General features: G+C 41.8%; 1 protein-coding gene across 2 annotated transcripts in view; it reads left to right on the forward strand.

Annotated features, from left to right (window-relative positions):
- LARGE1 (LARGE xylosyl- and glucuronyltransferase 1) overlaps window positions 1–26,734 on the forward strand; it is a 424,798-nt gene that overhangs the window by 99,564 nt on the left and 298,500 nt on the right. For both annotated transcript variants that reach the window (XM_059726428.1, XM_014608235.3), the window contains exon 2: window positions 25,299–25,485. In XM_059726428.1, coding sequence (XP_059582411.1) covers window positions 25,380–25,485 — 106 coding nt within the window. In that variant the 5' untranslated portion in view covers window positions 25,299–25,379. The remainder of the gene's footprint in view (window positions 1–25,298; window positions 25,486–26,734) is intronic.

Genomic DNA, 26,734 nt, shown 5'->3' on the forward strand with positions numbered 1-26,734 from the left:
AGCATATCTAATACTCTCCTCAGCTTGGTGTCATCTGCAGACTTGCTGAGGATGTGCTGTATGCCATCTTCCAGGTTATTTATTATTTTGGGGGGTTTTTTTGGTGTGGAGAGCATAGAATTAATTAGGGATCGGTCAACTAAATTAGAAAGAAAGTGAAGAAAGTGGAGACATTGGCAGGAGCAGGCATGAGAAAGCCAGGGCAGACTAGGATATTTAGGGGAACAGATGTGGAATGAAGCTGAGGTAAACAGACTGTGAAGAGATTTGTAGCAAGCAACCAATTGGCCCAAACTCCAGTTCCAGCCCAAACTGTAGGAAGGTCCTAAATATCTCTGTTTTGACTGCTTTGCAGCAGCTACTAAGTTTTCAGTTGCTGCTGCTTTTCTGTTTTCCTCTAATACTTCATGGTGTATGCAGGCAGAAAGAGTAATAGAAGCAGTGCAGGCTAGGTTCCAGTGCCCCAGAGTAGTCCAGGAGAAGACAGATGGCTTCAGCTAGGTCTCCGTTTACTTGCAGCCCTCAATGCAGAAATCCTTTCTTTGGGTTTTCAGAGGTTTGTGTGTAACCAAACTTAGGCTATAAACAAGTGTTGTCCTTGGAGCAGGATCAGCTATGCTAGGATGCATTCTGGCACAGTTAATCTGCTTCACTGGGTGACACAGGTGATTAAGGATGTGGCCACCAGTGCCATATGTGTGCCCAGGGAATCCTCTGCTGGGGGATTCCCGGGGTGTGCCTCTGAAAGCAAGGAAACCCAGGCAGATGCTCCTGGCACTTTAGGGGCCCAGTCCTGCAAGGGAATTCCCAAAGTGCACATAATTGGGCCCCTGAAGCCCTGGGAGCACCTATGTGGGGCAGCTGTAGAGCACAGGCAGCCCTGGGCTGCATTATCATGGGCAAAGATGGACCCGCAGTCACTTCCTCACTGCTGGAGGCAGCATAGGAAGAAGGGGGGAGGGAGCAGTGCAAGAAAAGGGAAGTCCTTAAATTTCCTTGCTCCACCATTTGTGAGTCAAGGGGACAAGTTTACAGATGCTGCCCTTCTCTTTTCTGCCTTACGTTGCTGACGGGGAAGAAGCAGAACCAGTCCCCAACACGTTCTTTGCTCCTGCTCGTTATCAGTACTTCTGGGCTCCCAGAGAGCTAAGGTTCCTTTGATCTTTTATTTGTTGAGAGATTATAGAAAGAACTACTTTTGTGAAAATCCAGCTTTTTGCCAGAGATCCTGTCATTTGAACTGAGTTTTCAAATAGTGTTTGGATGTTCCTTTATGCTTTATTAGGAGACTGTCTGTGAGTATACTGACCTCTCAGTCATTGTGCCAGAGCCTAGACCTAAGTGGGAAATCTGACAAAGTAGGAAAGTCCCTGTCCCAGCCCCCCACACTCCTTTGTTCCATTCCAGTGCTCTCCAGGTGCCCCATCAGTCTACCAACCTCCCATATTGACTACCCCTGTGCTAAAAAAAAAAAAATAAATAAAAAAAAAATAAAAAAAAAAATATATATATATACACACACATAAAATAAATAAATAAATGGATCTGGAAAGTTTATGAACAGTTCATGCTAAGCAGCAGCTCATGTATAATGACATCCTTGCCAAAATGACCCATGCCTTGTTCTGTTTGATCACACTCAGTGCCATTGGTCAAGGAAGAGGTGAAAAGCAGGAATCATGATTACATATTCCTTAATGCTTACTAGAGTCTTTCACCTTTCCTCTATATAATTAACGTTAATTTTTTTTTTTTTTGGTCTGAATGCAAAACTTCTAAAGGAGTCCCTGCAGGATAAAGGCAGAAAGCAAGAAACACACATTCTCTGAAATTTATTCATGGGTAGGGTTCAACTTAGAGTGCTTGGGTACAGCTCAGGTGCAATGACCATGGCATATTACTGTGAATCAGAAGTGTAACAGGCTCCTTCAGTGCCCTGGGTTTGGGGGTGGGAGGGAGAGTATGTATTATGCCAACAACTGAAGAACAGGAATGGGGAATGAGAGTGGAGTTTTACCTGCACCAGCCCTTTGTGCTATGGTGGCCACTGCAGCTGGGGGACAGGCCCACTGCACACCAGCTAAAGCAGCCCCATAGCAAAGATTCCCTGGGGGCTACCCTTGGCACCCCCCACTCCATCAGATATACTGCTGAGCGCAGGACTGCATCTTCCTTGTTTATATGGCTGGGTGGAGTGAGGCTGCATTTTTAGTGGCAAAAACTCTTTGGGGGGAATGACGGGTGAAGGTGGGGGCCCTGTTCTGGTGTCTCTAGGGCTGGGGCTGCACTCACCCTTTTCCACCCCCTGTTATGCTATTGCCTTGAATCACTTAGGTTTTATGGGAACAAACTATGTGTAGATCTTCCTGCTATTAACAGAGAGGGGCTGTGCATACATATTGCACTCTTACACACAAGCTAATTGTTTGGTTTTTGTTAACCCAGTGTTACAAACTTTACCCTTAATAACTTCTGTAATATTGCTTCTCTAATGGGACAATGCATTCTGTGTACTAGCTGAGTATTAAAGATCTGCTATCAAATTTGAGGAAGATTAGACATACAATTCCAAGTCTGCAAAAAAAAAAAAAAAAAAAAAGAACTGTGTGACTCTTGTAAACGGCTTCTTTTTTTTTTTTTGGCAGGATGTTTCTCAGGAATCTTTTTGGCTCAAATCACCATAAATTTGGAATTAACCTACCTAATGACTCTGGGACCCAGCAAATTTCAAGACAGTTTGATTTTAAAGTTTAAAATTTGTCCACTTTTAAACAGAAATGTTCAGCCTTAATAATAGTCATAATATGCATCGCATGCATGCACATGCACTCTTTAGTTTTTTCTTTCATTTAAATGTTCTCCTCTTTGATCCGAAGCCACTTCACTCCATACGCAGACCTTAAAGATGCCCAATAGCCAGAAAGTGTTGTTGAGTGCCAACCCTTTGAAAATCATGTCTCAAGTTGGGTATCCTAGACTGGAGTTCTTCAAAAATCACTACTCACTTTGGGAACATTAGGCCCCTCTAATTAAGAATGGAATATTGGGGCTGGTAAAGGTTAAGACACCATGTGCTGGCTGAGGTGTACGAGGAGATATGCATGATACCTACTCATTGAATGTTTAGCCAGTGCCATTATTTGCTGTTCAGTCATTTCCACACATGTGAAATTCATCTTTTGGTCAGGATTAAAAAGTAAAAATAAAAGAACCTGGTGGTTCAATTTCTGCACCAAAAAAAAGTATCTGAAATGTTTACAGGCAAGGTTCTTTGAGTAGATGTGATATCTTTTATTAGACCAACTGAATAGTTGGGAAAAAGTTCTAGGCAAACTTTCGGGTGCAGTCACCCTTGTTCAGGCACATGGAATTTCTGCTGTTCTGAGACTCCAAGGAATGAGAGAAGCTAAAAGTGTGGCAGGATGTCAATGAAAATATAAATGGGTAGAAATTAGAAAGACAAAAGGTAAAACAGGGAAGGGAGGGGGAAGAAAGCAAGGGGGAAAAAGGCCAAAGGGAGACAATAGCGATAGAATACATGGTAGAAAAGAGGCTGTATGTGAAAAAGGAAATAGTTGGAGATTAGAAAAATGGGAATGAGAGACGCTAACTGTGACAGGATGTCAGTGAAAATATAAATAGGTAGAAATTACAAAAACAAAAGGTAAACGGGGGGGGGGGGGGGAAGAAAGCAGGAGGGAAAGGCCAAAGGGAAACTACAATGATAATAATACAAGGTAAAAAAGAGGCTCTCAAAGAAAAAGGAAATACATTAGAAGTTGCACTATCCAGCATCTTACAAGCCGGCATGCTCTACTAACCGGCATGCCAGCTTGTAGGAGAAAGTGAAACCGGAAGTGCCCGCTGCCAAGCTCCCACGGCCCAAGGGCATAACAAGCTGCATGGGGCTGTGTGGGGCCCGCCTCCCTGTCCCACAGGGCCTGGGGAATGGGCGATGATGCTGCAGGAGGGACGGCGATACCACAGGTGGGGTAGAGGGATGCCCCAGACGCGGTGGGGGAAGCGGCGGCCGGGGCCGCTCAATTAACCGTCATATTTTGTTATTCGGCATCCCCCATTCTTGGGGGATGCCAGATAACAGAGCTTTTACTGTAGTTGGAAATCGGGAAGAAAAATGCAGAAAATTAGGGGAGGGGAGGGGGAAAAAAGGTGGTGAAAAGAAGAATGTATGAGGTCAGGTCAGGCAGGTACCTAGTGAATCAGATGTCAGGCAGGTTGTAATGTGTCATAAATCCAATGTCTATATTGAGTCCATGATTTTTTGTATCCACTAAATTTATGAACTGAAGTTCATAGGCTCATCTGTGAAAGGTGTTTTATAAGTTCACTTTGAGGATTAGACCTGAGAGGTCAGGTAGGGAGTGATTGTCCTGTGAGAAATGTACATGAACAGTTATTTTGGTATTCTTGTCTTTGATAGATTTTTGGTGTGCATTCATTTTGGTGCACAGTTGTTGTTTAGTTTCTCCTACATATTTTCCATCAGGACATTTGGTGCATTGGATGAGATCTGTTACATTTCTGGATGTGTAGGTGTAAGATCCAGGAATGGTGATGGATCTGTTGTGGGGTGTAGTAATAGTGGGGGTGGTGGAGATATGTTGTCACGTTTTGCATTTCTTGTCATGGCATGGTCTGGTTCCACTGGATGTGGTTTGGGCCATAGGGAGTTTGCTTCTGGTGATGAGGTTAGTGAGGTTCAATGCTTTAAAGGCTAGGATAAGTGTTTCTGGAAAGATCTCTTTAAGAATGGGGTTTTCTTCTAGTATGGGTTGAAATTATTCCAGTACTTATGTCAGGGGATCTCTGGAATAACGTTTACATAAGAGGCAAATAGAAATAACCCATATTTATGGACACTGTTGCTGCCTAATTATCAAAAGGCTGAGCCAAAACTGAAAAGATATATAAAAAATTTGGTGCGTCAGGAAATACTTCCAACCTGATAAATAACATGGCAAAAATCCTCCACAAAGAAGTTACCAACTCCTTTGTGTATCTGAGCGATATGTAAGGGGAATAAGTGGGTAGAGAGTCAGCAGTTGTGAGGATGAAGAAGCCACATTATGGCTTTTATTTTTGGCTGTGCCTGGGGTCAGAAGTTTCTTTGTTCCTTCTTTATTTCCCATTAGGACAAACACAGTCTTTTCCCTTTACTCTCAAGACTCCTTCTTTTCCAGATTGGTTTGAAAATCTTAATAATAAAAATGTCTCCCTGTATTGCAAAATGTATGTGTTAGCTCATTATTATTGTTTTCGGCATTCCTGTTCTAATAAAATGTCTGATAATATTTTCAAAGACAAATCTCTCTTTAAACTTAGGCAGCATGCTGTAGCTATAATTTATTGAGTTAGCACTGCAAACCATGATGGCAAGATATATTCCTACTGTTACAGTACTAACCATGCATCAACAATTTTTTTAGTGAGTAAGGTCACTTATATAGTTATACATGCTATGTTAGTCCCTGCTGCCACAATTATGTTTACTGTTGTTTTCTTTCCTAGATGGAATATCCATTGTTGTGTCTTTCCTTTCAGATTACAAACTGTTTGTAGCCCAGACTTTCAGTTACCAGTTATTTGTGTAGTACCTAGTACAATGATGGGGGCCCTACACAGTTGGCCTATGAGCACTGCATTAATGTACATATTAAAGAAAAATTAATATCCTGCTTGCTCATATGCTTTTGGCCAGTTTCAGTGGCCTGTGGAAGATACAAACTCCAATATAAGCTGTTTCTCAGTTTCTTACTAATCAGGGTTAGAGCTGTAACAAATGGGAGGTGGCTTCATGGTTGTCACTACATTTTGCACCATGACTATTTGGAATTTCACAGTGACAGCAGGGATTGAGTTTGGATATGCATGCTCTGGAAATCTCAGGCCTGTTACCATTATAGCTAGAAACATTCTGTGTTTGGTATTACCAGAAGCCTGATGCTGTCCTGGAGTTGAGAGTGGCATATGTTACCACTAATCAATGCATTGTAATATTAACCGTAGTAGTAAGAGAAGTACTGGTGACTTTCTATCAATTTTAGTTTAGTTTAGTGAACAGGTTTTTGAAAACATTGATATTAGGACCTGTGACCTAAACAGTAATGCAAAAAACAGGTCCTAGAGGTGAAAGGCTAGGCTTATGATTTTAGTTTAGTTTATCATTTTCCCACTGCTCCATTTCCAGAGTGCTGCAAGAGGAGAAGAAACTTGTGCTGGGGGCATTTCTCTTTTATATGAAGGACACATGGTACTCATTACATAGCAGAGCAGCATTTGAGAACAATGTGAAGCACCCTGCAGGGAATTCTCTCTGGGGTTTTCAAAGGAGGCCAGTGGAAGTTAGGTGCCCAAATCCCAATGAAATAGCAGTTCTCTGAAAGCTTCCAGTACGTTTGATGGAAACCCTGGTTGTATGCTGTGTATTTCTGTATTTCACTCCATAGATTCAATGCGGTATTTTAGTACAACTGTTTAGTGCTTTCAGTACACCACTTTAGTTGGCTAGAGCCACTAATGGTTTAAAGAACCTAATGTTTCTTTCCAACAAGCATTATTCCTAGAAAAAATACTGTTCTTTAACCCTAGGTTTTCTCTTCCTTTTTCCTTTTACTACTAGGGACCTTTACCCCTTTATGTAGGGGATAATAGCAGGAGCCAACATCTTGGAAGAGAGAAATGATTGAATATAACCCAGGATTTATTACATTTCCTGAAAGGGGGGGGGGGCATAGAGTGGGTGTGACCAACCTGTGGCATGTGCACCACAAGTGGCACGGACAGCCTCTGTGTGGTGTGCAGTGACTGCGGAGGGAGTTGGGAGCACAGCTGAAGATGGGGCAAGGAGCAGAAAGAAGAGCAGCAAATCAGGCAGAGCAAAAAGAGCAGCAGATAGGGCAGAGAAAGGAGTTGGAGTATCACTTGTGAGGGTGGGGGCTTTAATTTATGGCATGCCTGCCAAAAAGGTTGGCCCCCACTGATGCAGAGAAATAGAAATACATAAATAGTATTGTGAGCAGAGTTGGAAAACATTGTTTGCTTTTTTTATTATTGTTTTTTTTTTCCCTGAGAGAGAGCAGTTCTTAAAGTGCCAGTAGCAATCCCTGTTCTAGAATAAGAGCCATTCTCTTGAGAACAGCCTCTTCAGTCATTTGTTTTATAATGCTTTGGATTTTTTCTTTTTTTTTTTTTTGGTTTGCTTGGAATTATCTTTTTGTCCTCCCCGCCTTCCTCCAAAGAAATGAGTGATGATGAAAGCAAATTAAAATTAATTGCTGTTTAAATTTTAAAAATGGGGTGGGAGAACACTTAAAGTTATGTCATTTTTATGGAGTATTTTTGTTGCTTTTTGGTTTATATGCATTATAATAGCTTAAATTAATTTGCCATTTGCTCAGAGTTGTGTATCTTTTTAATTAGTTTAGTTGTTGCAGGCCAGAAAAACAAAACATAAAACCCCTGTTTCCGAGGGGTAGAAAGAAAAGTAAACTTGACTCCTCTTCCATTTTGGGGGGAAAATGGTGCTGCACCCCCCCCATAACTCCCCCATTTTAGTCTCTGAATTTAGTAGCCATTTAGGTATTGTATAAAAATGCTATTTTTCCTATTGTTTTATAAAATATATGCCTGTATGGAAGTGTATAAGAAATATAAAATACATTGTATTAAAAATAAATCCAGAGTATTGAAGTTAATGTTTAAAATATATATATTGAATCTAGAGGGCACGTCTACATGAGAAGCTATGTTGCCGTAGCAATGTGCTACAGTGATATAACATCAGTGGGCACAAATTGTGATGTTGCTGCTATGTCGCTGCAGTGATAAACTCCCTCACTATAGCGCAGCCTCCCGCATCTCATGTATCAGCATCCCCCATGCTTCAAAATGATGGTGGGAGTGCTTGAACTAAAGTTTGTTGAATTAGCTTTAATTTAAGTGCCACTGCCACCATTTTGAAGTGTGGGTATGCTGATACAAGAGACGCTGTAAAAGTACCCAAAGTGCTGCCAGAACATGGCGTTGCTGCAAAAACAGATAGCAATGAGACTTTAAAATAACTGACCTGTTTGGTAATGGGAACTTTTTTTTTTGGTAGGGTTTAACTTTGTTTTATGTCTAAAGAAATTTGAATTTTCCGTCATTTTTTTTTCTTTTGATGCACTTCTTTCCATAGCTTCCTTTTGTATTCCTAAAAGTTACCTGATGCCCTTGATCAGCAGCCATTTATTTAGGATATAGTTCACGTGCAAGTAATATGTGTATGATGTCCGATGGCAATTTCTTACTGTCCTAAGTATGTGAAGAGATTATTGCTCAAATCAGTAACTAGGAGGACTCCATCAAAATGTTAACATATGTGGAGGGAAATAAGATCTGAACTAGTGAATATGAATTTACTTTGATTTACAGATTTGATTCAAAGTATCTTTGAGAGCAGGTGAACAAAGGTTTTTAACTGCCTTGTGAACATACCAAACCTTTTTTGGGCTAACAGCAGCTTTTGGGATCCTACTCATCAACTTTCCCCAAATCCTTCTTTCTTTTCTGCCTGCCTACTTAGAAAACAAGAAAAAAAAGGTACCTGGTAGCTTTTACTGCAACCTCTTAGCAGTAAAGCTTCTCTGAAGGCTGAAATTTGAATCCCTTACTAAGCATATGAATAATTTTGTTCGGGGTAAACATGGACATGGTTTCTGCAAAAGGAAGTGTATTCTGCTGGCAGAAACACTGTAGTGGACTTGGCTGTAGCTCCCTGGGAGGTCTTCTCACCCTTTGTGAGAGTGGCTGCACGTAGCAATTATAGTTCATTCTGCTGGAGCAAACTTTTAGCCAAAAAACCCCTCATGTATGGGGACCAGAACCAGTTCTTAAAGCCAGACTCTAAACTATGGAACTGATCCCTGCAAAAAGACCACAGTTATCAATGCTTCCAGGACTGAGAAAAAGTACCATAATTTCTTTTGATTTTTAGCTTTACTTCAGTAAGTTCTTCATTCATACAGATTCATGATATGTATTTGCTACTCTTCGCACACATGCACATCATTCAGCTTCCCTGACAAACAGCTCTTCAAAACTTATTATAAGCCAGACAGGCCATATCTCTTACAAAGTTTTGGAAGGAGCCACCTCTGAAAAGGGAAAGAGAATGTTATGGTAATTTCTACTTTTAGATATTACAGAAATGCTCAGCTGCTATTTTAAAAGAAATATGTAAATAGGTGGGTGGCACCTATGTCTGCAGTATCTCCCTCTGTGTAGCAGAAACTAGAGGATGAATGGGAATAAGTGTACGTCTGGGTGGTCTTCTTTAGAGAATTACCCAATGTGTCCATGACAAGGTGCATTTCCAGACATTTAAGGAGGTTAGGTGGAGTTTAGACTGCATTAAAAATGACCACCCAAGCTGACTTAGTTTGTCCAGGTGCGGACCTTATACCTAGATCCCTAGTTAGGTCAATCTAAGTGCAAAATATATGGAAGTTCAGGACAGGTGGATCGGTCTAAAATGGCTGACCTGATCTAAATTAACTGTACCTTTGAGGATGTCAAGCTTATATTAGATCCAGCAAGACTAATCTAGCTGAACTTCTGTACAGTTCCCAGCACAGCTGGTGGCCCAAGTCCTAGCACTGAGCTTTGCCTACTCTCTGGCACCAGGCTATTTTTAGCCCCCAGCCCCTTCCTCCTGCCACCCCCAGATGGGCAACCTCTGCCCCCCCCCCCCCCCCCCCACAGACCAGCCAGCCCCTTCACTCCCCAGGCCCACCAAACCCCCCATTTGGCAACCTGCCAAAAACCAAGTGGGTTGTTTTTCAGAGAGGAGTCGTTGGGGAGGAGGGGAATTAAAAATAACCTCTGGTCCTGGGGAGTGGGGAAGAGAGGTCCCCTATTCTCCCTGCAAGCCCTTTTGCAGTCTGCACTAGCCCCCATGATCCTGCCAAACCCTCCTGGATCCTACTAGCCCCCAGATCTTCCTGATTTCCCCCCACAGACCCCAACTAGCCCCTCATGCCCTCCCCCAAGCCTGCTTGTTCCCCTGTGGACCCAGCTTCCTTCATGACCCCTCCCCAGATCCAGCTTGCCTTCCCTCTCCCTATGCAGACTTACCTTAGATTCAGTGGCCATTTTTAACTCAGTCTAACCTCCCTGAATGTCTGTACATATCCATTATGGCCACAGAGATTTCCTTACAGCTATTCAAGAGCTGCTCTGTGGTTTGAGAGAGGGTTATGTCATAGGATGCAAAGTTCAGGCAATGTTGAGGTTCCTTTCAGGGATGTGAGATTGCTACTCTAACTAGGTACTGTGAGATGGGGTTTGTCACTTACTGCATCCTAAAATGGAGAAAGAAGTCATGTATGATGCGTGCTAATTTTCTGTTCATTTTGTAACCAATCTCTTACAGAGCTGGCAAAGCTTGCTTTCCTCATTGAGGACTGGGTGCATGCCAGTTTATCTGAGTGCAAAAAAGACCTTTGAAAAATGTCTCACAGCGTGAAAAACATTTTTCTTTCTTTCCCATGTTTGAGTAACTTAAACAAGAAAATTATTTTTTGCCAGAGCTTAAGATAAATGGAAGGCTGAGAACATCATGATAAATTTCATCCCAAACAGTAATGTTTTCAGAAAGTTATAAATACCTGAACATAGAATTAAAAAAAAAAAATCAGCTTTAACCATCAGAATTAATAACTTCATTAGTTGTTAATTCTTAAATATCTGGAAATTGCTCAGATGTTATGCTGATGGCAGCTGCATTACGGAAAACGAGTAGAATTGGAGTCTGTTGAGGCCTTCTCTGAGGCAGCAAACAACACATGAGAAGAGGTAGGCATAAAGAAGGAATTAGAAGCATCAAATACTAGAAAGGAGGGATATTTTTAAAGGCATTGGACTGGGACTAAGGGGATTTGGTTTGGTTCCCAGTTTTATGACAGACTTCCTGAATTACATGGGGACAAGTGAACATGGTTCTCTCTCTCTGCCTCAATTCACTGCTTGTGTAAGGAGGATCAAAATGTTGCCTTTCTAGGTTATTTATATTGCAACCTTTTGGGGGGTATGTCTCACTTTGTCCATCTAGAACATAGCAGAAGGAGCCTCAGTATTGGCTGGGGCCATTTTTGCCATGCTTAAGGGATGTTTGGTGTACCTTTCCAATATTTATTTCACCATTGGGACAAGCCTTGTTTAATTAAAAAATTCTACTATAATAAAAGTCTTAGTCTGTTTGTAACACTTTATATGCACTCTGGTTGTCTTGGCAGCCAGTCACAACGCTGACTGAAACACCCAATCGGCGTGCTTCAGGAGCATTCTGGACAAGAAGTTGTAGCAGTGGTGCAGAGTGCCACCATGACGGTGGGGGCGGAGCAGGGGGATGAGGCCAGCAGAGGTAGTGGTAGCATGGGGTGCTGGCTGAGGGGGATGGCAGGGCAAATCCCCCCTCCCCCCCCCCACTGTGGGAGGTGGTGGCAGCATGGGTTGGTGGTGCTCTTTTCCTCCCCCCCCCCCCCCCAGTCATTCCTGGTGGGCAGTTGGCTACTTAAGTTAAAAGGAAATAACCAAAACTCCAGAAGAAAAGAAATGAACAAGTTGAAGGTCCAAACAGAATTCACATTTGTTTTCTACTAATTTAAAGGAACTGAGGGTGTGTGGGGTCCACACCTCTTTATGTAACTTCACCTGGAATATTTTGTGGCTCAAGTGGCCAGTAACAGGTAGTCACCTAAAGTAAGCAAAAAGCACCAAAATTTGCTATTTTTCCTGTTTATTGGTTTTTCTTTCACAGTACATCCAGTAGGCAAACCAAATAATTCCCTTTGGAGACTACCGTACATGGGTTTTTTCCCCCAGTGAATGACTACTATGTTTTACTGCAACTTACAAATATGCATTGTTTACATTTTTATGGCAAACTTTTTGGAGAGAGTAACTGACTCTTCCATCCATTGAGGCATCCGAGATCATTCTTCTTTTATAGCAGTCATCTTGCTAAACAATATGACATTTGCAGTGCCACAATCTGACAGCAGCTCTTCAGTGTTCATTCCTGATAAATGAAAGCATTTGATGGAATTAAAAGTAGCTGACTTTTAAATGGAGCTCTTTTTTTGGTTAAGAAATCTCATTTGTTGTCTCAAAAGCACTTAGCCTCAATATAGGGAAGTATAATTTCACTTTTACTTAAAAAACCATCTGCTTTCTCAGAGGCACTAAAGCTACAATACCTGTAATTCCATTTACTGCCACCTTTGAGGGAATAACTGCATAAAATTATAGATTTGGAAAAAAACAAAAAAGTGATGATGTGAAACAAGTAATTTATCCTTACCCCATTTGCCTAGTATAGTACAGAAAAGGAAAGTGCCCTGAATAAGCTACCTTTATCAAGTACCAAAATAGTAAAGCTCTTGTACTTTTAACATGAGTCAGTATCTGAATGGGCTGATAAAAATGGAAGTCTTCTATAGCTTAATTTTTGAGATGAGTAAACCTTTGAATTTTAGCACAGCTGTTGGGTTTTCTGAAAACACCACAACCATTGATTTAGTCCTCTTACAGCTCTCTCAGCATTTTGGGTCTCTTTGTTTTGGCTCTATGTTACTGCATATGATGCTTAGCTTCGTCTGGTTGAAGGCTGAAACTGCAAAACTGCCTGGCTTCCACCTGAGTCTTCCAGTCTTTGCTTGGCAACAGTGTGGAAAGAAAGGATTAATTCTGAAACTCAGTTAGGGTCCACTGAGTTTCAGGTACATGTTGTACCTGGGTTTCAAAGTGAAGTGTTAACTGCTATTTAGCATACTTATTAATAAATGTTTGAAACTCTATTCTGCTACTGTGCCATGTGACCCAGATACTACACTAATTTTAGAAATGCAGGAATCCAAGACATTTTTTTTACTGATAATCTGTAAAGTTTTTACTGACAACCAAACTTTTTTACTGACATATATTTTACATAATAAAATTGTAACCTTTCTGCCGAATCCTTGACAAGGTACAGGTTCAAATTTAGATTTAACACTAGCTATGGTAAGAAAAAGTGGAGTTAATCAGTGGGAAAAAAAAATCTCAGTTTGGCAAACCTGCCTGACAGCAGCAGTGGTTTTGTACCAATGCTGCCCCCACCTCAGGTATCCCTTACTCACCCTTCTATCCTGTTGCCTCCAGTTGTACCCTACACCATGTTGCTACCCTCTTCCCCCTTATCTCTGCTGTTTCCACGTCCATCATTTCAGCATAGACCTTCAGAGAAGGACTAAAGTCTACCTGTGATCCAGAAGTGTTACAGGAAGAGGGGACCCAGCAACACCAGGACATGGCTGTGGGTTGGGGAAAGACCTACAGATAGTCTCTTGATCCACAAAGCCCTGATAAGACCTCCCTTCAGGGTTCTGCTGGAACTCAGACACCTGGTGATACTGCTCTGCTCTGTCTGTGCTTCAACACAGCACTACCATCCTAGGTCATGGGCTGCAAAATCTGAGGCCACTTAGGGAATCAAAGGTACCAACCAGGATCAAGAGGAGCAAGCAGAATCATGGAACAAGTTGGGTCAGAAAGCTAGGCCATTAGCCCAAGAACAAGGTCTCTAAGAACAAACTGGGAGATTAGGCAGAGAACAGAGTCTGAGAACAAGCCAGGTTGAGAAAACAGGAGATCAGGTAGAGAGAGGAGTTAGAGAGCAAGCCAGAGGGAACAGCAAAGCAGTCTAAGATTAGGTTAAGCCTGTTGCCTGGATACTTCCTTTTTTTTTTGTCAGGTGCTTGTGTGGGGGAGTGGAGGGTCAGCTGATTCCAATTGGCCACTCTGGTGACAGGGAGTGGATGGAGGGCTAGGCTCTACTGTTGATGGAGGTTTCAGGCCAGCCTTGCCCAGTCTGGGTGGTCAGCTGTAAGGTGGCAGGCCAGGATATGCAGCCATGTAGATCAGGCCCAGCCCCCAGGTTTAAAGCCACAGCATGGCATGCACTCAGGTTCTTTCCCACCATGGAGCTTCATTGAAGCAGCTGGTTGGTTCATGTTTTTACTGACAGCTGAATGTTTTAATGGATTTTATGGACAGGCTTTTTATCCTGGTGACTTACAGGATGTCTGTAAAATTATGGACAGCTGGCAACCCTGTCTAACATCTCTAATTATACAGAGGTGTTAGTAGTCAAATAAAGCAGGCAATATTAAAAATTATCAGAATGTCTACATCAGATTCACTAATGCTTGTTATCTATGCATAGATGATTAGTGAACCACTGTTTTAAAGATTTAACCAAGAAAAGGTTATTTGTCCTCCCTTTTGGATGTGATTCTTTGGTTTGAAATGAACCTGATGTGTGACTAGTTGATTCACTTCTCTGTTTCAGTCTTTGCTTCTGTAAATTATGGGTAATAATACCTACTGTTTGTAAAATTAAAGTCGTATAAAAATTGTGATATCTTTAAATGAAAGCTGGTACATAAATGGGAAGCACTGCTGTTACTGTTGAAGTACTTCATTGGCATAAGTAGCAGATTCTCCCCAAATTCTGTTTTACTCTATTTTGCTGTTAGTGGACTTTTACCCTTTTTAACAATCACTTTGCTTGTAGAAGTCAGTTTTACTCATAAGCATTGATTTGAAGTTATTTGCCTTAACCACTGTTACGTGGTTAAAAGAATTACAAATCTAGGGTCAGATGAAAAATAAAATTATTGGGATTGAGTGGATGAAAGCAGAGTATAACCTTTTGAGATCTGTTGATCGATCATTCAGTATTAATTCCTCTTCTGGGTTTTCACATCAAGACGACAGAAGAGGAACCAATGTGCTCTTTCATAAAATCTAATGCTTTAAAAGGGTCCTCATTAATGATTTTTTCTTAATACTACCCATTCCACTTACCCATGCCAGATAATTGCATAATTCACTTAACTGCATAGCACAGTCTAATACTGATTTTCCTACATACTGCTCATATTATAATAAACACGGGTTATCTGCAAATTGGTTAAATGCATAAACTGCTTAAGTGCATCCCATCTTTCAAGCTACTGTCTGCTTTTTAATGTCATTGAACTTGATTTCATTGCATAATAATTGGTGCCAGAAACAGGGAAGGTGAAGCAGCTGTCAAAACCCATTAGTAGAAGCTACTGAGGTGGCTAATGCCGAGGTTTCAGCCTGATTCAGGTGAACCTGACTATATACATGCTCATCTCCCAATGAAGTCAAGGGGATTTAAGTTTATTCTTAAAGCTAAGCACTCTTAGGTGCTTTCCTGAATCTTGGCCATATAGAGAGAACCTTCTCTACATTCCTTCTAATGCCAGTTCTTGTAGCATTTAGAGACAGAAAATATAATTTAAATTGCTACTCTGAAAGTGCTGCAAAGAGATTAGTGAGGATAAGCTTAGGAAAAAGGGAGCCAAATGACCTCAGAGTAGTGATAAATACTCATCAGCATTACTCACTGTTCTTTAACTTTACTTGCAAAATGTCTGTCACGGTGGGGTCCTCACGGAGGGCCGTGATCTCCTTGAGGCCCTCTCACCGCGCTACTCCGGCCCAAGGGCACCCTCCATTCTCGCCCGCCACGTCTTGACGGAATATATAATAGGGAGGCTGCCTTGTGTTTCCTCGGGCCTGTCAGCTCCTGGACCCCTCGTGGGTCTCCCCGTACAATGGGCGCTACCCAAGCGCCCTAGCCTTATGGGCTATGCGTGGCTCCTACCAGCCCCTAATACCACGCCCCAAGCCTCGCAGATGTAATGGACGTTGTTCGGTCTATACGCCCGCTTCCCGGGCCTCCTCTCTCATGCCCAGCCTCTTGCTGGGACTCTCTTCTAGCCCACTCTGGGCCTCCCCTGCCGGTGTGGTTCTGCTCCAGGACTCTCTAGCGGGCCTCCGGTCCTATAGGCCAACCGCACGGATACCCTTCCTGACTCTGGCTCACTGCGCTGCTACTCCCTGTCTTCTCAGGGGCAACCGCAGTGCCCTGCCTTGGTCTGAGGGGTATTGCCGCACTAGCCTGCGGCCGGGCTCGCTATGCCCGTGCGCCCACACGGGGCTACTCGATAATACACAATGGTGTTCCCCCTCTCTGGGGCTCGCCGTGCCCGCACTGGGCTACTCAATACTGTACAAGGGCGTTCCCCTCTCTCTGGGGCTCGCTGTGCCCGCACTGGGCTACTCAGTAATACCGCCCCTTTCCTGGGGCCGGGGGCTATGTTCCCCCACACGCAATCCGGGGTCTCGGTCCCCGTCCGCAACCTACGGGCTGCGCCCGCAACCCACTGGCCGCACTCCTCGCCGCCAGTTGCTTACGCACTGGCGTGCGAGTAATTGAGGTCTCCTCCAACCCCTACAGCCTCGCCCAAGCCTCCGGGTGTAATAACACAAACATAAAGCAAAACCACAAGCCCCTAGGCTATAATTCAAATGCAAGCTCCAGCCATCTGGCTATAACTCAAACCTGAAGCCCTATGACCATGGTACTTGCTGCTAGGCTCCTTTCTACATCTTCACTCCCAGAGCTCCTGTCTCTCCAGCTGCCAGCCTGGGCTTTATAAGGGCCAGGCCCTGCCCCCTACAGGCAGCTGGCTCCCCTTAGTTGCTCCGGCAACCCACAGCTGTGCTCACTTGGTTCTGCCAGGGCTCTCTCCCTGGCAGTTTCTCCTCTCTTAGGAGCAGGCACCGGGGTGCCCTGCGACAATGTCCAATTGCTGTCCCTTGCCCCTGGAGATGATAGCCTGTTAATTATATTAATTATGTAAGAGATTTATTGGGCATTGAAGTAAATTCATAATTTTGTATATATAACCTCAGTCTAATTGCAGAATTATAATGGGTGCAAGGAAAGGCGTTAATAATCAGAGATTAACAAGAAATTCTTATGAGGGATTTAATAATATTAACTTAAAAAAGGAGACAAGTAATAGGTTATGTTACAAGTTTATATAACACTGAATGGTACAGAGAAGTAAATCAGCAGCTTCTGTCCCGTAATACAAGAACATGGGAACAATCAGTTAAATTAATTAACAACTGACAAACTACTTGGAACAGTAGAAGAACTTAGAGAAGTGCTGTTTCAATTTTAGAACAAATATTCTTTTGAAAAAGATACATTTTAAAGGGAGGATAAAGAGATCTATCCAGATTAAAGGTTTGTTTGTTTTTTTTACAATTAATTTTAAATGTTAACTATACAAATGGAAATTTTGGAATCTTTAGCATCTCCTTTGGTTGCTGACTCCTTTTAAGGTGTTTTTATAGCTTTTGTGTGACCTTTGATAACACCTTGTAAATTCCTTTCTAATACCTTTTTACATTTGCACTTGCCAGGTAAGAGTAGCATTCACTTGTATAGTACAACATTAAGAAACTAAAGGAATGTATTTTTTTCTTGATTTCAACTTACCTAGCACCCATCTAAATTTGAAGATGCTTTTATAAGGTCTACAAAATAAAAGTTTATATCCAAAGTCATCTTTTTATTTAAAAATGTAAATGCTGACCATCAAAAGAGTGTTTCTCTTTCACCTTAGAAGAAAAAAAAATCTTTCCTTCAACCTGTTTATCATCCACACTGAACACAAAGTCTTGGAAAGTATAATGATTAACAAATAGATCTCAGACTCTTTACCAAAACACAGTGCATAAAAAATGGTAGTAGGAACTAGAACTAAAACATAATTTTCAGCTCCTGGTAGTTTCTGATGTCCTATAATAATGCAAAGAAACTGTTGAAAACTTCTTTACATTGAATTTATTTGCTAAAGGTTGTTTGCATTTTTGGACTAACGTAAGCTTAACATACCATCTGCCCTCCATATGTTTTGGTCATGGACAAAGCTATAATGAAATGATCTTATAAAGTGCTATGATTGTTCAGCTATGTTATCCTCCTTAATCCGGTTTTTTGGATTTTTTTTATAAGATTGATGATTTGATAGTCAGTGAAAATAAAGACAAATTTGTGTACTGCACTTTAGTATTGTTTAGGCAATGTGTGAATGTTAACTGAGTGTTATGAATTTTAAATCATACATGTGGCATCATACCCATTAATTCTAAGAGGCCACATCTTCAACCAGTGTAAAATGTCATAGATTAATTGACCTCATTGGAGTTATGATGATATACACTGATTGAGGAGTTAACACAAGATGCTTTGTATTTGTTACAGCAGAATACAATTAAGATTATAATCCAGACAATGTGGTAGTTCATAGCTGGAGGTTTTGTGAATTTTATTTTTTAACATGAGCTACTGCTGTATATTTTATGGTTGATATAAGATCATTTTCCACTTTAGAACAGCTGAGCACATGGGGGAATTATAATAAGGTTTAACATTTCTTTTGGAGTAAACATGCAGGAACTTTATATTAGGAATAAAGTATTAGCCCCAAAGCTCTTGAAAGAAAGGCTAATAGATATTGAATCTAGAGATTTCAGATTCTAAAGAAAGGAAACTTGATCTCTTCATGGATGTAGGTACATAACGGGAAAGAATGGTAATAAGCCAGTAAGGGATGTGAAACATTAGCATGTGTAGGATGGGTCCTTCTTTCCCTGAGGAACAGGAGAAAATACATGCTGCTTCACGTGGATAAAGGCAAATGGGCAAGGAGAATAGCATTTGGAGATGGGACCTTGACTTGCTCATTAGTTAAACTACCAATTCCGTTTCTTATCTTGGTTTGGATGTGAAATGCAAATAACGACTGGGCTTGATGTTTCTGCCCCAGCGTTTGGCTGCTTCTGTGATGTTCTCAATAAATTAGTTATTCCTTACTCTCCCTCATATTAATATTGACTTCTTAGTGGAAACTTTGAAAATGTTTCCTGTCCTCCTGCACTCTCTCTTTCTGTCCTGCCTTCACATTAAGTTTTCAATTCTGTACCATGTTTTCCCTCTCTGGGTTTGGCTTAAAGGTCTTAAAGGGGGAAAAGATTCCCATTGGAAGTGAACAGGTTTCCCCTCTGCCCCCGCTAACAAACCAATATGCAAGCAAAAGAAAGCAGTACAGAACATTTCAGTGTTCTTCTTTATCCATTAGAGTCTCCTTGTTATCTCCATTAATTAGCAGCAGAAGGCAAGCATCATTGGTCATTTATAAACTGAACTTCCATCAAGAGAGGAAGTTGCTTCTGTATTACAGAAGAGGATTTCTATTTTGCAGTATTGTTAGGGCGGATTCCCCAGACCTGGGATGAACTCGCTGTCTACACCATCATGTAGAAAGTTTGATATTTGGGGGCTATGTGGACTTCCACTTGAGCCACAAAATATTCTAGGTGAAGTTACAGAAGGAGGTATGGACCCCAAACACCCTCAGTTCCTTTCACTTAGCAGAAGGTTTTGGCACTGGATTTATGACCCAGATACCTTGCTCCAGGCAGACTCAAACCGTCTGACTGACCACAACTTCTCCATTCGATAATAGGTGAATTTTATTGATACACAGTGAGAGCAGATAATATTGCAGGCAAGGCAAACAAAATAACCTCCCCAGTTCTGTATCTACCAGTCCTAGGGCTGTCAGAGGGAAGGTACATCTGGCCAGTATGTGAGCTTCATCCTGTGGTTCTTTCTTGAATGTCAGCAGTCAGTAGCTTGGAGGTTCAAGGCTGAGGCCCATTCACCCCCCGCCCCCTATGGGGTGGGTGAGAGAGGCTGATGGTGTGTCCTTGTCCATGGTGGCTTCAGGGATCCCCCCTCACTGACACTTTGTCATTCTGAAATTCCTCCTTTTGTATTATTTCTCTCCTCTGATGACTCTTTGTTCCTGGGCATCATTGATTGGTTTCCCTGTGGGTGTCATACTGTCCACATTCTGTCTTGTCAGCATATTCCTTTGTTTCACAAACCCATCACATGCACACACATTTTAATTTGGGCATTTCCCGGTCTCTGTCCACCAAAATCGGAAATCCCAAGGGGCCGTGCGGTTGGGCGCTGTGATCTGCCACCAGTACCGCAGAATCTCTTATCTCTGTTGGGGTACACTCTTTATGTTATGGGACAATGCAGTACATCTTCAATTTCCCAGCCTGTGTGTCTGCTGGCTTTAGACACAGTGGGCCTTGAAGGAAACGTTATCGCAAACAGACTTTTAGAAACCAAGAAACTATGAAACCTTGCTGTTGCCTTGGATCATTGTTTTAATGCATATCTACTTTACCTGCAAGTCAGTTCCCAAAAACAAACCTCTAAATACCATTTTCTAGCCCTCAGAAGGCAAGTGTGAATTTGGTTTGCACCTTCCTTCAACTTACTAGTATTGTTTCTTCCAAAGTTTGGGTTATTTCCAGCAAGCTGAATTTTTAATTTGGTCTTTTTGTAGAATACCATTCCTCTTCTAAGAACTCAAGGAATAGTTGCTTCTTGGCAAATAGGAATTTACTTAAATATGGGTTTCCCTTTTCACAATCCAGCATCTTTTATTCCATGTTGTACTGACGCCACTGTATTGGATCTGTGACACTACACTATTTTTTTATGGAAAAAGCTTTTCATCTAGCATGATAAAATGTCACCACTTTCGTAACTGGGGGGAAGGGGAACTACAGGTTCACTGTAAGATAAAAAGCTGGCTATCTGGCAGATAAAGCTTCTATAATAATATGCAAATTCATTTTTCTTTCAAAAAAGAGAAATGGAAAAATACTAGCTAATAAAATGAACTTTTTTACAGCTTATTTTTATTTCAAGTCTGGTATAGTGTACCATCTTTTTTTTTTAGGGATAGAGTAGGCTACCTTGACACAGTCTTGGAAGCCAAGAGAAAAGTCTAACAGTAGAATTTGTTCTTTGAGTCTCATTGCAAGGGTGGAAAAGCAGGGAAAATTATGTTTTATTTCAAGATATACAGTAAAACCAAGACACAAGGTGCTTGTCTAAACACCTTTAACTGTATACTGTATATCCATTTCAATAACTGTGAAAACAAACAGAAGATTACAGGGATAAGATTAACTGCAGCAAGTGTAGGGAAATGTACAAGGCAGTAAGGAAAGCTTTTATAGTGGAACAGTTAAATCTAGTTAATTGTGTTGAGTTTGTTTTCATAATTACTAGCATTGTTCTACTGAACTCTTGCTGAATGTCCTACATAGTTGAGCTGTCATGCCACAATTAAAAAACCTAATGGAAACTGAATGCCAAAGTGATTAGTGGTTTGTTACATGCTATATTTTATTATATGCTGCTGCTCATACTTGTTGATCTGCCTAGCACTTTTCTGAGAAGATAATCCTTGGTTGAAAACACAGCACGCTCTCTGACAAGGTGATATAGTAATAATAGCATGCACATGTGTGTAGAAGGCAACCGCAGAGACAAAGTTACTTGTTATATTCACTGCTGGTAGGGGAGGTCATTGTTAAGTTTGCATGGGTGGAGAGAGGGATGCAAATGAAGTTGTCTGATTTAGGACAATTTTTCATATCCATTGTGATTTGCAAAACAAGCCTTTGAAGGATGGGTAAAGTATTATAATAATATCAGCAGTTATCAAGCATGCGACAGCCATTACATTCTAACCATTCTTTTCAGCTATTCATCAAGTTCGAAAGCAGATTCCTTTTGCTTTATATCAAGTCAAAGATTGCCCCATTAAAAAAAAAAAAACCACACAAAATTTGGAACAAAATCTTTTCTGCTGATTTTTTTTTTTTAAGTATGTAGTATCGAAAAAGTATAAATATAATCTCTCTGAAAACAATGATAATTTGGACCTTTTTTGATCTATGAGTATAGAGGAACCATTTGCAGATACCTCTCAATAAGTAGCTCAGTCTTCACTAAGTTTGAAAAATGCTTTGTCAGTTCTCTGCTGGTCTAAATGAGCATACTTCCACTGACTTGTTGTTTGTTTGCTTTTTTTTTCTTTTTTTCTTTTTTAGCAGACCTAAATAGGAATTTATGGAAATGGACTTATTGATGTCTATAAATTTCTTTAATGCAATGAGCAAGTACTATTTATGGTTGTTATTTTTTTCAGTTTTCAAAAATGTAGCTCTTGGTGTTCATCCTTTGGTTATGGCTTTTCCCAGGTGTTGGCAACATTTTTGGCTGGAGTGCCAAAAACAGCTCAACCTTGACCCATGTCTCAACTTTGCATGCCAGGAGAAGATGTCAGGGGAGTTGCAAAGGGCCTGATCCTCATTACTGGTCTTGGGTGCACGTGGAGGACATAGGGGTGGGGCTGGGGTTGTACTGCCCTAACCCCTTTTCCACCATTTGCCCAGAGGTGCACATGCAGCCTCTGGCATGGAGCTGGTGCCAGGGCAGTCCTCCTCATGAGATATTCTAGCTTGTTCATTGGAGAGATACCAATCAGATGCTTAATCCTAATACGAGTTTGTATGAAAAAAAAACATTCAGCAGCTGGCAAAAACAGGAGAAGACCTATAGCTGGAAAGCAGGGGATTCTGTAGGTCTGGATTGAGGCATAATGGCAGAGCTATGTGGGAGAAGTGAATACAGTTCTAGCCTGTTCTATTCACAATCCTATCTCTAGCCAGTGTTGTCAACCATTCTTTTTCAAGAGTATCAAATTTATACTCTTTGAATTGGCAAGATGATGGCGTAATCAAAAAATAACTGTCTTTGCTCTTGCTTAATGTACAGTCTTCAAATAAATAATATCTCCATAAATGCATACTCTGGTAAACAAGTTACCCCGTCTGAAAATGTTGCTCTAAACAAAGTATCTTTGATGCCATTCATGGGCTTGTTTATACAGTTGCTTTCAAGGGGTCTGATGGCTTTATTTTCTGATATAAACCAAATAATCAGGAGCAGAGTGCCACTGATAGTCATCGGAAAGGAAATTTCCTTTAAAATAATGCATGGCACCTTTCAGCACTTCTTAAGATGATCCATCCCAGTTTTGCTTGTCTGTCTCAGAATTTTCCAAGGGTCTTCCCTTGTGTGAAGAAAGACCCTCTTGAATACTACAGAATGATTTGGCTGTGTTGTTTGGAAGACAACAGTCTCATCTAGCCATCAGAAAAACATATGGACTAGGTTCTCAGTTGTGCAGTAGCACATGGCATAGGTGTTCAGAGGTGTCCTTTGTGCTTTCTTCATTTTGAAGCCACTTGGTCTCATGCAGAACAGATGGAATATGGATCTGGATCAGCACTTCTAGTATTGTCCAATTCACAGACCATGTTTTCAGGGGTATATAGTAAAAGGGAAATTAGCAGAGGTGTAACTAAGATTTCCTTGACCATGAGGATCCAAATGAATTGATGCCTCCCCAACACTGCTGTTCTCCTGTCCTGCTTTGAAGTCTGGGTGATATCAGTAGCAACTTGCATGCATACTGATGTATGCTTATTGCAGCTCACATAAAGTGGGAATTTTCAAAAGCATTCATCATGGGCCCTTTCCTTTGGTGTCCTGAGAGTACTACAGTTGACATTAGTGGGAGATATATTAGTACAGTGATAAGTGTTTTTGAAAATCTCCACCTCAGATGGTCAACTTCCTTGTTGTCTTCTCTGTCTTTTTTTTTTTTAACATATGTGGAATGATTTCAGTGATGCACTCAATGAAAATGGTACAGAATTTCTGTACTTTCTACCCAGCAGGGAAAGCAGTACTGTATTACACCCTTGATCCATGTCAAGCATGAAAGGCATTAGAAGTCAGGTGAATTATCTTTTTCAGATAAGCCTGCAAATCATTCTTCTTATAACGGTAATACTTTGTGCAGTGTGGAAAAGCAGTAGAATTGTCATGTAGGGTCATGAATAGTCAGTTTTGGTGTTCATTAAGGGTTCAAGAGGCTGAGCAGGGTCAGCCAGAGCAAGAGGATTCCAGGAGCAAGCCAGGGTGAGAAGGCAGAAGGTCAGTCTGTGAGTTGGAACTAGGGGTAAGCTAAGTTAGGAAGCTGAGGAATTTGACAGAGTGCAGAGTTGGAGAGCAATCCAAGTCAGGAGTCCTGGCAAGCCAGGAAGATGACCAGGCAGAGTAGGGCCTAGGGGCGAGCCAAGTCAGGAAGCTGAAGAACCAGGCAAAGCATGGAGTCAGGGGACAGGCTGAGTCAAGAAGCCAGGACATCAGACAGAACAGGCAGAAGCACAAGCCTCAAGGAACAGCAAGGCAGTTCATTAGCGGTTGAGCCTGGCTGCCCAGATGCTTCTGTTCTGGGTCATGGGTTTATATGGGAGGGAGCGAAGTGTCAGCTGGCCCTGGCCAGGCACTTTGGTGATAGGGAGTGGGTAGCTGTTTAGGCCAGGATGGAGGTTTCTGGCCACCTGCACCCAACCTGAATGGTCAGTTAGAGAGCTGACAGATCAACATGAGTGTTTTTTCTGGACAGGCTGAAGTCCCAGGATTGAGACCACAAACTGATAGAAATTTAATCAATACCTCAAACTAGCGAATAAACCTAAGGATTCTAAAGAAAATATCTCCCGTGTGCCACTATCTCTGCATATAACATTTTCACACATACAATATGCCCCAGAAAAAAAATGTGCACCTTGTTTTTGAAAGGCAGAATGGAGAAAAATCTTTCCTTGTGGTAAATAATTGAGTAGCAGCAGCTAGGGAGCCGAGCCTGTTCTGATGTCCATGAGTCGCATACAGAGCTTACTTCTACTTCGCCTGGTAACTGTTTTTGCCATACTTCTCATATAAGTGTGCATTGCAATTTCCAACAGATGTTTTTTGGGTGGAAAGTGCATGTTGTATGCGAGGAAATATGGTTGTCTACAGCTTCTACTACAAGTTGCTAGTTCTTCCTTTCATTTTCCTCTGTTAGTCATTGAGCTCTTCTTTCTTCCTTGTAGATAAGTACATATCAGCAATCTTTTTAGTGACCACCATACCTGCTACGCTACCTTTCTTGATTCGGTTTTCTTCACCACCTTGCAGCTAGCCCATCAGTGGACTGCTGTGAGTTCTGCTCTTATTAGACAGAATTAGAGATTGACACGGCCCTCTCATCTGTTCAGAGGGCATTACCCACTTAATGACATAAAGGAAAATGGAATCTTTTTCTGTGCAAAAGGTAGCAAAAAATGTTGCACTCTGAGATAAGCTCAGTGTGCATTTAGCTGATTTGATACATTTTATTGATTTATTCTCTTTTAGGGGACTTCTAAGACTTGTGTTGTTATTATATTAACTGCAGAACGTTGAAATGAGAACTGTTTTGCAATGCCAGCGACCCATTTTCAGTCTCATTCTTTAATTCTACAGGGGTGTGGGGAGCATCACACTTAATTTAGAGGTATAAACTGATAACCCTGCCATCCTTTCTCTTCAGGGAGTAATATGTTGGAGGCTTTGGACTACATGCTTCCAACATAGGAACAGCACCGGGTTGGAAATCTCCACTTCTGAGAGAATGCTGGGGATCTGCAGAGGGAGACGGAAATTCCTGGCTGCCTCTCTGACTCTCCTTTTCGTTCCAGCCATAACCTGGATTTACCTGTTTGCTGGGAGTTTTGAAGGTAAGAGGGGTGGAAAAGGCAGATGGGAGCTGCTGAATGATTAGAATGGAAGCTGACGTGGTAGGATTTCAGATGTCATTAAAAGTTAAATAAAGCTGCTGTTGTCATGTCCTGGAAATGGCTTTCAGTGCATAGCTCTGAACAATAGTCCTCACTACCTTCTGACAGATGTAGATGATGGTTTTAATTGTGTTTGTTTTTTCCCCCTTCCTACTTTAGGTGCTTTGAAAAAAATCTGTAAAACTTATTTCTTATTCATGTTCTTCTCTATGCTTTCTGGCATGTTACTGTCTCCTATGTCTTGGAGGTAGATAAAATAAGATTTTTTAAAAAAATCATAATTATTTTTTTTAGATACGTCCGTAAATATTTATTTATTTAGCTTATAGAAGTGTTTTAAAAAGGATAGCTCTCCATATGATTTAGACACTCTTGACCTAGCTTAAAAATAAAACAGCAGGAATCTAATATAATTCGATGTTAAATCTTGCCCTCCCAACAGTTCTTTTCCCTTACTGTTAAATTCCATCTCCTGTTTCCTTCTTCTGTTTTCAGAAAATGGTGAGCCTTGTAATGGACCCTGAGTGTCATCAGGTTCAAGGGTTGGGTGCTGCGGAAGAGATCAGATTGTAAAGGTTATGGGGCTCTCACAGCAAGACCTTTGCCAGCAACTGGTTCTTACATCTTCTAGTGGGGCTTCAGATTAATCACTTCTGTGATTAATCAGTTGTCAGAGTGTTAGGCCTGGGGGGCAGATCCAGGGGGGGGCGGGGCGGGGAGAGGGAAGGGGTACAGTAGCAGTCACACTCCCCTTCTAGTCCATGCCATGGGACCAGCAGCTGAGGATTTTTTTTTTTAAACCCCCAGATCAGGTAAAAATTCCCTCCCCTCTGTGCCCACTGGCACATCCTCTCCCTTCAAATTCCCCCTCTCCCCTGCCTGCCACTGCCACTCTCCCTTGCTGTCCCTGGGTGGGAAAGCTCCAGAATCCCTCCTGCCCCACTCCAGTTGAGCAGCATGAGAGCTGGGCTCAGCTTGAGATGATGGCAGTGGTGGCAGCAGACAGGTTCCTCCTCCCTGCCTGCTGCCTTGGGTCATCCCTGCCAACCCAGAAGCCCGGTCAGGAAGGGGAGAGCCTGTCCACCTGCCACCACTGCTGCTTTCCCAGGCTGAGGCTGGTTCCCTGTGCAGCAGGGCTGGAGCAGGTCAGGAGTAGCTCTGGAGCTCCCCTGCCCCCAGGACACCTAAA

The sequence above is a fragment of the Alligator mississippiensis genome, chromosome 4, assembly GCF_030867095.1.
Source record: "Alligator mississippiensis isolate rAllMis1 chromosome 4, rAllMis1, whole genome shotgun sequence".
NCBI lineage: Eukaryota > Metazoa > Chordata > Crocodylia > Alligatoridae > Alligator > Alligator mississippiensis.